This window comes from Mauremys reevesii, linkage group 4, assembly GCF_016161935.1.
Source record: "Mauremys reevesii isolate NIE-2019 linkage group 4, ASM1616193v1, whole genome shotgun sequence".
NCBI classification, from domain to species: Eukaryota; Metazoa; Chordata; order Testudines; family Geoemydidae; genus Mauremys; species Mauremys reevesii.
In genome coordinates, this window is record NC_052626.1 from 41,790,906 (window position 1) to 41,804,374 (window position 13,469).

General features: G+C 50.8%; 1 protein-coding gene across 11 annotated transcripts in view; it reads right to left on the bottom strand.

Moving 5' to 3' along the window:
• TTLL5 (tubulin tyrosine ligase like 5) overlaps positions 1-13,469 on the bottom strand; it is a 235,835-nt gene that overhangs the window by 16,462 nt on the left and 205,904 nt on the right. For 8 of the 11 annotated variants that reach the window (XM_039536715.1, XM_039536717.1, XM_039536716.1 and 5 more), the window contains 2 exons: positions 10,623-10,708; positions 6,950-7,075 (listed from right to left, as the gene is read on the bottom strand). The exons of 1 other annotated variant lie outside the window; for it this stretch is intronic. In XM_039536715.1, the coding sequence (XP_039392649.1) occupies positions 6,951-7,075; positions 10,623-10,708 (211 nt within the window). In that variant the 3' untranslated portion in view covers position 6,950. Of the gene's footprint in view, positions 1-6,949; positions 7,076-10,622; positions 10,709-13,469 lie in introns of those variants that run through there. 2 more of the 11 variants (XM_039536720.1, XR_005597950.1) reach the window with 1 other exon arrangement.

Sequence of the window (13,469 nt, forward strand, 5' to 3'; positions counted from 1 at the left end):
AAGTACGGATGCAGGTGGTGATCCAGTTCGAAATCCTCTGAGAAGACACCAGAAGGCCCTTCATCCTGTGATAAAGAGCTGTGTCGATCTGCGGAAGGGCTTGCTGCGCTCCAGATAGAAAGCCAGGGTGCGCCTGAGATCTAGAGTGTGCAGACACCTCTCCTCATTGGTCGTGTAAGGCTTTGGACACAACAGCAGGAGGAAGACATCCTAGTTGACATGGAAGTGCGACACCGCCTTTGGCAGGAAGGCTGGATGGGGCGGCAGATGCACCTTGTCCTTATAGAACACTGTATACGGGGGCTCTGAAGTGAAGGCTTTAATCTCAGACACTCACCTTGCCAAGGTAATGGCTACAAGGAATGCGACCTTCCATGACAGGTGCAAGAGAGCAAGAGATGAGAGGCTCGAAAGGAGAACTGGTGAGACTGGAGAGGACCAGGTTGAGATCCCATTGGGGAACCGGATCTCATAAGAACATAAGAATGGCCCTTCTGGGTCAGACCAAAGGTCCATCTAGCCCAGTATCCTGTCTTCCAGCAGTGGTGAGTGCCAGGTGCCCCAGAGGGAATGAACAGAACAGGTAATCATCAAGTGATCTATCCCCTGTTGCTCATTCACAGCTTTTGGCAAACAGAGGCTAGGGACACCATTCCTGCCCTTCCTGGCTAATAGCCATTGATGGACCTATCCTCTAGGAATTTATCTAGTTCTTTTTTGAACCCTGTTATGGTCTTGGCCTTCACAACATCCTCTAGCAAGGAGTTCCACAGGTTGAGTCTGCATTGTGTGAAGAAATACTTCCTTTTGTTTGTTTTAAACCTGCTGCCTATTAATTTCATTTGGTGACCCCTAGTTCTTGTGTTATGAGAAGTAGTAAACAACACTTCCTTATCTACTTTCTCTATACCAGTCATGATTTTATAGATCTCAATCAAATCTCCCCTTAGCCGTCTCTTTTCCAAGCTGAAAAGTCCCAGTCTTATTAATCTCTCCTCATATGGAAGCCATTCCATACCCCTAATCATTTTTGTTGCCCTTTTCTGAACCTTTTCCAATTTCAATATATCTTTTTTGAGATGGGGCGACCACATCTGCACATTCAAAATGTCGGCATACCATGGATTTATATAGAGGCAACATGATATTTTCTGTCCCATTTTCTATCCCCTTCTTAATTATTCCCAGCATTCTGTTCACTTTTTTGACTGTCACTGCACATTGAGTGGATGTTTTCAGAGACCTATCCAAAATGACTCCAAGATCTCTTTCTTGAGTGGTAACAGCTAATTTAGAGCCCATCATTTTACATGTATAGTTGGGATTATGCTTTCCAATGTGCATTACTTTGCATTTATCAACATTAAATTTCATCTGCCATTTTGTTGCCCAGTCACCCAGTTTTGAGAGATCCTTTTGTAGCTCTTCGCAGTCTGCCTGGGTCTTAACTATCTTTAGTAATTTTGTATCATCTGCGAATTTTGCCACCTCACTGTTTACCCCTTTTTCCAGATCATTTATGAATATGTTGAATAGGACTAGTCCCAGAACAGACCCCTGGGGGACACCACTATTTACCTCTCTCCATACTGAAAACTGACCATTTATACCTACCCTTTGTTTCTCAGACTGGAGGAAACAGTCTCTCGAGGCCCTTCAGGAACCTGATTGTCATCTTATGTGAGAGCACTGATCTATCCTGGACACGAGGGGGGAAGGCCGATATGACTGCCAAGTGCACCTTGACTGATGAAAAGGCAAAGCTGTGGTGCTTTAAATGCAACAGGTAATCCAAGATGGATTGCAGAGATGCGCCGACCGGAGAGATATTCTGCTCTGATGCCCAGCAGGAGATGTGCTTCCACTTTGCAAGGTAGGTCTCCCTAGTGGAGGGCTTTCTGCTTTCCAGGAGAACCTGCTGGACCTGACTGATGCAGGCTTGCTCCTTGGAGCTTAGACACGGAGCATCCATGCCATGAGGTGGAGAGAAGTTCAGTTCGGGTGCAGTAACCTCTCGTGATCCTGGGAGAGCAGGTCCAGATGGTCAAGGAGAGCCCACGGAGCTGCTACTGCCAAGTGCATGAGCATGCCGAACCAATGCTGATGAGGCCAAGCTGGCACGATTATAATGACTTGTGCCTTATCCTTCTTGATCTTGGAAAGGACCCTGATGAACATTGGGATTGGTGGGAAGGCATACATTAGAGCCCCCAACCATGATAGGAGAAAGGCATTGGATAGCGAGCTGCTGTCGAGGTCCTGCAGAGAGCAGAACTGGTGACATTTTCTGTTCTGCTTGGTAGTGAACAGGTCCACTTGGGGAGCTCCCCACCTCTGATGACCTCTGAGTGGAGGGACCACTCATGGTGAGAGAAGAAGGACCTGCTTAGGTGATCAGCCAGTATGTTCCGAACGCCAGGTAGATGGGAGGCTTCCAGGTGGATCGCATGCTGGATACAGAAGTCCCACAGGCAAAGGGCCTCCTGACACAAGGCCAATAATCGGGCTCCCTCCTGTCTGTTGACATAGAACATGGCGGCCATGTTGTCTGTCAGCACCTGTACCACTCGACCAGATAGATGGGGAAGAAATACCTCACAAGCTAGGAGGACGGCCCAAAGCTCTCAGACATTTATGTGAAGCGACAACTCCTCTCGCATCCATAGTCCTTGAGTCTTGAGGGCACCAAGGTGCGCTTCCCAACTGAGGTCAGATGCATCCGACACTAGGGATGCTGAGTGTCTCTGAGTCACAAATGGAACATCTTCCATCAGCAGGTGCAGGTTGGACCACCATTCTAGGGAGGTGAGTACCTGGGGCGGGATCATGAGAAGCCTGTTTAAAGAGTGTATGGCTGGGGAACAGACCAACGACAACCACATTTGAAGGGGTGTTAGCCATAGTCTTGTGTGCCAGACAACATAGGTGCACGTGGGTATGTGCCCCAGGTAGAGCCATCCCTTGGGTATGGTGAATTGGGGCGACCGCCCTGGGCCCTGTGCTTTGGGGGCCCCTGCAGGCTGGTGTGATTAGCCAGCGTGATTGGTCTTGGAAATGACGGGTCGGTCCCAGAAGTGATGGATTCGTCACTTCCACCCCAGGCCCTGGCCCCAGGAGTCTGAGGCAGACCCGAACACTGATGAGCGGGTGTGTGGTGACTTGTGTGATCAGATCTGACATTGCCTTGAATCTGGTTTGTGGCAAAAATGCTCTGGCCTGGGTGGAGTCGAAGACAGCTCCTATGAACTCTATCCTCTGAACAGGGACCAATGTTGATTTTTGTTCATTTATCAACAGGCCCAGAGCTTCGCAAGTGGGTTGCAGAGCCCAGACACTGCACTGTACCTGCTGCTCAGAGCGGCCCTTGATGAGCCAGTTGTCGAGATAGGGAAAATATCTGGATACCCTGATGCCTGGGGTAGGCTGTGATTACCACCATGCACTTTGTAACCACTCTTGATGCTGTCGCTAGGCAGAACAGGAGCACAGGGAACTTCTCACAAACTGTGGGAATCTCCTGTGGCCAGGAAATATAAAACTATGCATCCTTCAGGTCGAGGGCAGCATACCAGTCTCCAGGATGGGAATGATGGAGGCCAGGCGGAACCTCAACTTTTTGAGGTATTTGTTGAGGTTTCACAGGTCTAGGATGTGGCATAGGCTTTGGAATGAGAAAATACCAGGATTTTTGCTCTCTTTGTTCCGCAGGAACGTCCTCTATGGCCCCCAGTCGTAGGAGGGCTTGCACCTTCTAGGCGAGCAGGTGCTCATTGGAAGGATCTCTGAAGAGGAACGGGAAAGGGGGGTGGGAAGGAGGGACAGAAATTGGAGGGTGTACCCCACTGCCACCATATTGAGGACCCCGTGGTCCATAGTTATGGTGGTCCCAGTGGGGAGGTAAGGTAATAAATGGTTGGAAAATAAATGGTGAGATAGATCCTGGTTGCAGGCTGGGAGGTCATCCTCGAGTGTCCCTTCAAATGATTGCTTGTTCTTAGGAGGGGCATGACTCGAGTCCCAATGAGACCCCACTGCCAACGGTTGACCTTGGCGACGCCTATATCCCCTGCTCCTTCTGTGGTACGGTTCTGCTCTGGCCTAGCTTGTGAACCTGTGTGTGTGCTGAGGTTTAAATCTCTTCCTAGCATGGGCCAGGGGGGTACTGTACAGACCCAGCGAGCAGAGTGGTCCTAGAGTCTTTCAGGCCGTGTAATCTGCTGTCAGCAAACAGGGCCAACCTGTCAAATGGGAAATCCTGGATAGATTGTTGGACTTCCACTGACAGGCCAGATGACTGCAGCCACAACGCCCACCTCATTGACACCACCGACACTATGGCTCTGGCAGTGGAATCTGCTGCATCTGAGGTAGCCTGGAGGGAGGCCCTTGCAATTGCTCTATCTTCATCTAATATGGCATTGAACTCCTGGTTAAAGTCCTGCGGGAGCGAGTCAGTAAACTTGGCCGTGGATTGCCATACATTAAAATGATATCTGCCAAGCAGGGCCTGGTGGTTTGCAATGCGAAACTGTAGGCTGGCTGTAGAATAAATTTTCCTGCCATATATGAGTCATTTTGTGTCTTTATTCCTGGGAGGTCGAGCTGGGCTAACCCTGCCTGCCGCACTTGTTGGGTGCCGCTACTACTAGCGACCCGGGGGTGGGGGCGTGTACAAGTACTCAAACCCTTTTGCAGGGATGCAATACTTGCGGTCTGCCCTCTTTATTCCTGGGAGGTCGAGCTGGGCTAACCCTGCCTGCCGCACTTGTTGGGTGCTGCTACTACTAGCGACCCGGGGGTGGGGGCGTGTACAAGTACTCAAACCCTTTTGCAGGGATGCAATACTTGCGGTCTGCCCTCTTGGACATAGGTGGTAAGGATGACGGGGTCTGCCACAAGGCTTTTACGATGTTGACCACCCCATCATGGACAGGAAGGGCCACCCTTGCTGGGGCTGCTGCGGCCAGCACGTCAAATAGAGAGTCCGCTAGTTTGAACATCTCCGCCTTCAATCCCAGGTTCGCTGCAACCTGTTTAAGCTCCTGATGGTCTTCACATCATCTTGAGGCACCATCTGCAAGGGCCCTGCTACTTCCTCCTTATTGCCTGATGAGGAGGAGACCAGCCCAGGGTGAGGGGCGGGTTCCCTGTTCCTTGCCTGGAGAGCCACATGTCCTGGAGGGAGTGGTTCCCAGGCCCCTTGGCCCAACCCGACATCCAAGCTCTGGGGGATAGTGGGGTGAGACACTGATGTTGAAGACCCTGAGACTAAGCGCTGGGTCTGAGGACTCCCAGCTTGGGAACATGCTTATGGGTTATACCTCTGCCAGAGCCCCGGGCTTTGACCCTGTGGCCACGTACTTATAGATTGGCCCTGGGGAAAACCTGCTGACTGTGCAAGTGGTGGTAGGTCTTTTGGGGCTGGCAACTCCTCACTCTCAGAGCCTGAGGAGCAATAAACTTCTTCAGGTGACCATGCTGGCATCACCATAGGGTAGGCTTTCCTCCTGTATCTGTCTGCCTCATGCCTGCCATTCGGGGAGCAGTACCAGGAACCTGCTGAGCCATGTCGCATATTCAGCGACCGGCGATATTGTGTATAGGCCCGGTAATAATCCGGGGAGCGATACCACTTGCTCCGAGGATGGTGTGCAGGCGCGGGTGACCAGGACCGGGAGTGTGGGGACCATCTATGACGCTCTGGTGACTGACGACTGGTGTTGAGGCTCTGGCGACCAGTATTGGGGCAGTGGTAACTGGCAAGGCTTCGAGGAGCGGTGCCAGGACTCCTGAGAGTGCCAAGGAGGCTCTGGTTAGCAGTGCTTGGGAACTGGTGAGCAGTGCCTGCCAGGTGACTGTTGCCAGGGTTCTGGGAACCGATGGCGTGCCTCTGCAGCCCGGTATTGTGGGTCCGGTGACTAGCGTTGGGATCCCAGGGCTTGGTGCCTGGTGTCTGGCGATCTGTGCTGGAAATTCGTCAACTGGTTGCGGTCTGTGCAGCTCTGGAGGTTGCTGGCACGGCACTGGAGAGTGAGATTGGGCTGGGGTATGGTGCCATAGGGATGAATTATGATGGGTGCCATTAAAGACTTTTACCTTGAAACGGATGAGAGGGAGGGGTCCTTGGGTCTCTCTTCCTGAGGAGTGGACAGCATGGGGAGGGAGAAGATGTCGTTTGCCGCTTGAAAAGGCTTCCGGGGTGGATGGCACCATGAGGTACCGCGTGCCTCTACCACTCCCCAGAGTAGGAGATAGATCGTGGGGTGGGCTTATTTGTGGATCGCTGATTGGCATGGGCTTCTTACAGTGATTGCAAGGCTTGAAGCCCAAGGAGCAGGGCATGCCCCATCTTTGGACTAAGTCCTTCAGGGGACTAGCTATCACTAAAGTATACTAAACTATGAAGAACTGCTAACTATCAGCTAACTACAACTATTTTCAAAGAAAAAAGTTTAAAGAACCACTGAAAGGAGACCACTTGCTAGAGCAAGGGGAGTGTTCCAGCACCAACATTGGCCGGTAAGAAGGAACTGAGGGAGGGAGGGGGCCAGCGGCACTCTTATACCAGCGCATATGCACACCAATCCAGAGGCACCAGAGCTGGTCCCCTATGGATACCACTGTGGGTAAAAACTTCCGGCACCAGTGCAGTGGCGAGCACACACCCCTACAATGGAATGGACATGAGCAAGCACTCGAAGAACTAGTATTTTCTTACACCTGCAGTACCACCTGCAAGTGGATTCTTATCTGAGCAGATTGATTGCCAGCTTCTCTAGTGCCTGTGTTTCTCACTTCCACAGAACCTCAGACTCACCTTCTCTGCCTCTCTCACTCTTCTTCTCTTTGCTGAGACCCAAAGTCTACTACCCCCAGCAAGGCAATCAGAATTACCTCTGAGGACAGAGGAAGAAGAATGGGCTGGGAGTCCAAAGGTGGCTGCTGTTACCTTAAACTGGCCCTGCCTGCACTGTCTTTCTCTTTCTCTGCCCTACAACTGTGCCACTGGATCTGGAACGGCTGGAAAAAGATTTGGATCTGGCGAATATAAGCTGGGGGGCAACTTCCAAAGGACCTGGAAAATGGAAAAGATGGCTTAGCTTGGGGCTGTCCCTCCCTCCTTCTGCACAGAAGCCTCCCTACTACTTGACCCACACATTCCTTATGCTAACAACCATCAGAAGGCAGCAACAGCCCAGTGGGTATGTCTGGAACAACAGGGACCCAAACAGCTTTTCCATGTGTCTCTGTTTATGGTAGTGTGACTGCAGACCCATCCTGCCCCAAGGGATTACAACATACCCAGAGATATACATTGGTACAGACATGTGAAAGAGGCTTAGAGCCTCTGCTTTAAATCTTGGTCCCAATATTGTCAATGGGAGTTTTTCACATTGACTTCCATTGAGCCAGGATTTCACCCTCTGTATGTTGGTGTCTGACTGGCCTTCTCAGACACCCCATCTTATAGATCAGAAAGGGCAGGACTCATCCAGGAGTAGTCTCCACAGCCGAGCAGTAGAGGAGGAGGGAGATGCAGCTCTAAACCCTGCGAAGATACTGCCGTATAATCAAATGGGCAGAAGGATCTCTCCAGTGATAGCCTTTCCCAACTCAAAAGTCAGTCAAAGCCCTGCCCACTAGGGAGCAGGACCAATCCCAGGGTGCTCAATGAGTTTGCTCAAGTAATACTCTCCTGAACCTATTTTCCCCACTGGATGTGGTTGTGCTGCTTCCCAATTCACTACCCTGAAGGTTTCCATGTCAGGACCTAATAAACTGAGCTTGAATTGGCCAAGCAGAGAGTGAATGCTCCTTCTGACACTTCAGAATCCATGTGGAACTTTCAGGCTGAGAGACGAAAGGGAAGGTATTTTGCCTGCATCCTCCCTTGCTGACCCTGGGGCTGTGGATGGAACTGCCCTGTTTAATCTCTTGCCTTTCCAGGTTACTATCCATTCTACTTCTAGGACAAGTCCCTCAGAACAACCTCCCTTCTCTCTTACCCAAAGTCATGCCATATTGTATCTGAGCTATACTGCATGCTCCTCAGGGCAGGGCCCATGTCTCCAATCTCTCTAGTCAGTGCCAGGCACATGTAGGGCACTACTTATAAGTGAAATGATAACCAAACCTTATGATGAGAGAAACAAGGGCTACAGAACAAAGAAGGTACTGGGTTGCAGAGGGAGAGGAGGAAAAATGGCTTAGTCCCTCAGGCACCTGGAAAAGGGGGGGGCCTAAAGTTGAACTGGGCAAAGTATCTTCCCCTCACATTTCCAAGAGCAACAATCCCTTCTCTCCAGTTATTCTGCTCACTGAAATAGCATACACTACTCTTGGAGCTGTAGCACCTTTCTTCCGGGACAAGGAGAAGGCTTTAGGTGGCTTACCCAGCAAGTCATGCTTCCATTAGCCCTCCTCCAAGCTCTGAGCTCTGTTGCTCGAGCTTATACAACAGGCTCTGGCCTAAACTCTTCATTTCAGATTCAGAGAGGTAGGTTTGCCCTGGGTCAGCTAGCCACATCCTGCAGGAGAGGACTAAGATTTCTACCTCATGTGTTCACTTCAACTTGAACACTCCCAGTACAAATGGTTACATCCCTCCCTTAAAGAGGATCTCACAATTACCAAGGGACCCATACTATCTAGCTTACACTTCCTCCAGTTCTAGACTGTTGCTGTCTATTGCCCCTCTACTGACAATTCCCCTCACACGTGCTCTGCATTAATTCCGGGAAGATGCTCACAGAAATAGGGAGAGGTTGCTGCCTGCAGTTACAGTAGACACATACAGGATCAACAGAAGGAGATACTTTCAGCAGTGGCCAGAAGGGAGTCAGAGAATACATTGCAGGTAGAGGGTTTGCTTCCTGCAAGGCTGAAGACTGTAGGGTGGCAATGGCAGGAGCTCTGGAGGGAGCAACCGAGAGACGAACAGTGCTCAACAGACTGGCATGTTCATGCAGGATTGCATAAATCAGCTTGATCAGATCATAGGCACTGAGTTTTCTTTTGCCTAGGGGTGCTCCACCCCCGCTTCACCCCAAGACCCTGCCCTCACTCCACCCTCCCCTGAGGCCTCACCCTCACCCCGCCTCTTCCTGCCCCCACTCCGCCCCTCCCTCAAGGCTCCACCCTCACTCCTCCTCTTTCCGCCCCTGTTCCGCTCCTCCCCAAGGCCCCGCCCTCACTCTGCCTCTTCCCTCCCTCGCTCCAACCCTCCCCTGAGGCCCCGCTTGCCCACTGCTCGCTGCTTTCCACCCTCCTGCCAGTGTCTCCCTCAGCGGCTTCAACAGCTGATTGGTGGCAGCTGCTCGAACAGCTGTGGCTAGTGGGTGCTAAGCACCCGCTATTTTTTCCCCTTGGGTCAGATCCTCAGAATTGGGCTTTTAATCTGTAGTCCTATACATATCATGGCCCCAATACTCTGCAGCAAACAGGTTTTGAATTGTGCAAACTAGAATTCTGCACCAACTACATATACATTAAAATAGAGAAATTGTGTTATTTATTTTCAAATTGAATCCCATTTTACACTGTCCCCACCCACATTATCAGGTCTGAGAGGGCTGCAGATTTTTCTGTTAACTGTTGTAAAAACTGCTGGTAGTAAAGCTGAAGGTTTTGGCAGGTGGTAAAGCGTGGGAGGAAGTTTGGAATTGTACAAGAATTGCATTAGCTGGATGTTTTTGCTAAAGGATCAGCAATGAAATTGTTAATGTTAATATCGGAAATGTCATCCTTAAATTTCAGAGCTAACCCCCCCACTAGAGATGAATGGGGCAGGTCACTTCTTTTTGAGCTATTGTTTCAGGTTGTGCAGACTCAGGCAGAAATCACTGCATCAGAGACACTCAAGTCATGTTCTCATGGTTTTCTTAGCAACCATAAGGGCTAAAAATATAATTCTTTAAAAATTAAAGCTCAGATTCTGGAGCTCAATTCTGCTGCAAATTCCATGGCTGCAGCATCACAGAATACACAGGGCCTTGGGCAATAACATCACATACAGTTTTGGTTCATCTAAACCAACAACATATCTGTTCTGCAGACACTTTTGAAGCAATGGAAAAAGATCAGGTTCTTGTTTCCTAGACACCAGTTCCAGAGGAACCTCTTTGAATTAAGCAGTCATGAACCAGAGAAGTAAGAAAATTAGAGAAGACAAATCCAAATGACATACCTAGAGTTACGCTTTCTGGACAGAGAGGCTTTATTGCAAGACAGAAAAGTAAAAGTAAAAAATGCCCTGGCCTTTTAAAGGCCAAACAGAAACAGCAGAGTGTCCCTTAGCCAAAGCTAAAAGCAAAGGTGGCTCATTTTAGTCAAGCTCTCCTTTCAACCATATTTCTAGGGATCCTTCATATCCACCTCTCCTTGCCAGACTCAGCCCCAGCTCCTCCTCAGTAAGTCCTTCTTACAGTGTCCCAGGAGGAATTAGTTCCACCCTCAGATGGCCCCGGGGCTGCTACTTGCAAACCACTGCACTCAGGGTAAGAAACTGTGTCTTTTTCTCTAGCCAGAGGGTTGGCCCCTTCCCTGCCAACTCCTGGAGATCAGCACAGTCCATCATTCCATTCCTTTACTCTTCTCTCCTTGTCTGTGGGACCTGCACTCACCTGTGGCTTTTGTGCCTGGCTCACAGGATGCTGCGCTGCTAAGGCTGTTCTGGAATCCATTCAGCTGCCCTTCTGTAGAAGTTACCCTGGCAGATAAAAGCACTGGATTAGAATGAGATCAGCATGGAAAGGCCAGGCCAGTGAGAGACACTAAGTCATATAGGCCACTGGGGCTCAGAGATGGGAGCCACAAAACACTACCTGAATGTGGAAAAAAATGGGCAGTGCCAGCAGGAAGCTCAAAAAAGGTAGAAGGGAGATAAGTGAGCCCACAAGCACCTGCAAGAGCCACTCCTTCTATATGCCTCAAACAGCTGTTTGTCCTGAGTGCCCCTGTGCCTGGCTCTGAGAGAAGCAGATGGGAAGTGAAGGAAAAAGCATTTGGTTTTGAGCTGCCAAGTCACAGAACACACTTAATAGTACCATGGGGTCCATACTACTCAGTGCTCTGAAACAGAAAAGAAAAAAACAGTTACTTACCTTCTTGTAATTGTTGCTCTTCAAGATGTGTTGTTCATGTCAATTCCAATCAGGTGTGCACATGCCACGTGCACGGTCATCAGAAACTTTTCCCTTACATGCATCTGATGAAGTGGGTATTCACCCACGAAAGCTTATGCTCCAATACATCTGTTAGTCTATAAGGTGCCACAGGACTCTTTGTTGCTGTTTTCCCTTAGCAGCTCCCGTCAGGTTGGCTAGGGAGCCCCCTGGAGTGGCACCTTCATGGTGCTAAATATATGACCCTGCCAACCTGACTCCCCCTTCAGTTCCTTCTTGCCGCCTACTCCGACAGAGGGGAAGAAGGGAGGGTATTGGAATGGACGTGAACAACACATCTCAAAGAAAAAACGGTTACTTACCTTTGTAACTGTTGTTCTTCGAGATGTGTTGCTCATATCCATTCCAGTTAGGTGTGCGCGTGCTGCGTGCACGTTCGTCGGAAGATTTTTACCCTAGCAACCCCAGTGGGTCGGCTGAGCGCCCCCTGGAGTGGCGCCATAACGGCACCGCATATATATCTCAGCCGACCCACCCACTCCTCAGTTCCTTCTTGCCGGCTACTCCGACAGTGGGGAAGGAGGGTGGGTGTGGAATGGATATGAGCAACACATCTCGAAGAACAACAGTTACAAAGGTAAGTAACCGTTTTTTCTTCTTCGAGTGATTGCTCATATCCATTCCAGTTAGGTGATTCCCAAACCTTACCTAGGCGGTGGGGTCGGAGTGAGACGTGGCGGAATGCAGGACTGCCGAGCCAAAGGCTGCGTCATCTCTCGACTGTTGGACCAGAGCATAGTGAGAGGCGAAAGTATGAATCGACGACCAGGTCGCCGCTCGGCATATTTCTTGGATTGGTACTTGTGCCAGAAAGGCAGCGGAGGACGCCTGGGCTCTGGTAGAGTGGGAGGTGAGATGGCCCAAGGGGACATTAGCCAAGTTATAACAGGTGCGTATGCACTCTGTGAGCCACGAGGAGATTCGCTGCGACGAGACAGGAAGACCTCGCATCCGGTCAGCAATTGCCACAAACAGTTGCGGGGATTTGCGGAACGGCCTCGTCCGATCAACATAGAAAGCCAACGCCCTGCGGACGTCAAGGGAATGAAGTCGTTGCTCTCTCGAGGAAGCGTGAGGTTTCGGAAAGAAAACTGGAAGGAAGATGTCCTGGTTATTGTGGAATGCGGACACCACCTTCGGGAGAAATGCCGGATGAGGACGTAGTTGCACCTTGTCCTTATGAAAAACGGTGTAAGGTGGGTCTACCATGAGCGCCTTGAGCTCAGAGACCCGTCTGGCTGATGTGATAGCCACTAGAAAAACCGTTTTCCATGACAGGTACAGTAAGGAGCAGGTGGCCAGTGGCTCAAAGGGTGGGGACATGAGCCTGTTGAGGACGAGGTTAAGGTCCCAGGTGGGAATTGGGTGGCGCACCTGGGGGAAGAGACGATCAAGGCCCTTCCTGAAACGAGTAGACATTGGGTGAGAGAACAGTGTATACCCGTCCTCACCGGGGTGGAAAGCGGAGATAGCCGCTAAGTGCACTTTTATAGAGGACAGTGCCAGGCCTTGCTGTTTCAGCGACCAGAGGTAGTCAAGGACCATTGGAAGCGGAAGCTCTGACGGAATAGCGTCTCGCGCTTCAGCCCAGCAAGCGAAGCGCTTCCACTTGGCCAAGTAGGTAGATCGGTAGTAGGTAGGTTTTATTCTGCTGCTCAATAAAACATGTTGCATGGGAGCAGAACAGCGCACTTCCGACTGGTCTAGCCGCTCAGGAGCCACGCCGTGACGTGGAGGGACGTCAGGTCTGGGTGATGGAGAGTGCCGTGATCTTGAGTGATGAGATCCGGGTGAAGCGGCAGAGGAATTGGGCTGGCTACCGACAGACGGAGCAGCGTGGTGAACCAGTGTTGCCTGGGCCACGCTGGCGCAATTAAGATGAGCCGTGCCTTGTCCTGCCAGAGCTTCAGCAGTACTCTGTGTATGAGGGGGAACGGGGGAAAGGCGTAGTACAGATGACACGTCCATGGAAGGAGAAACGCATCCGACAGAGAGCCCGGTGACAGGCCTTGGAAGGAGCAAAACTCCTGGCATTTGCGGTTCGAGTGGGACGCAAAGAGGTCTACACGGGGAAACCCCCACTGTTGGAAAATGGCATGAGCGATGTCTGCTCTCAGCGACCACTCGTGGCAGAGAAAAGACCTGCTCAGGCGATCCGCAATGGTGTTCTTCACGCCGGGAAGGAACGACGCCACTAGACGTATCGAGTGGGCTATGCAGAATTCCCACAGTAGCATCGCCTCGTGGCAGAGGGGGGGAGAGCGGGTCCCGCCTTGCTTGTTGATA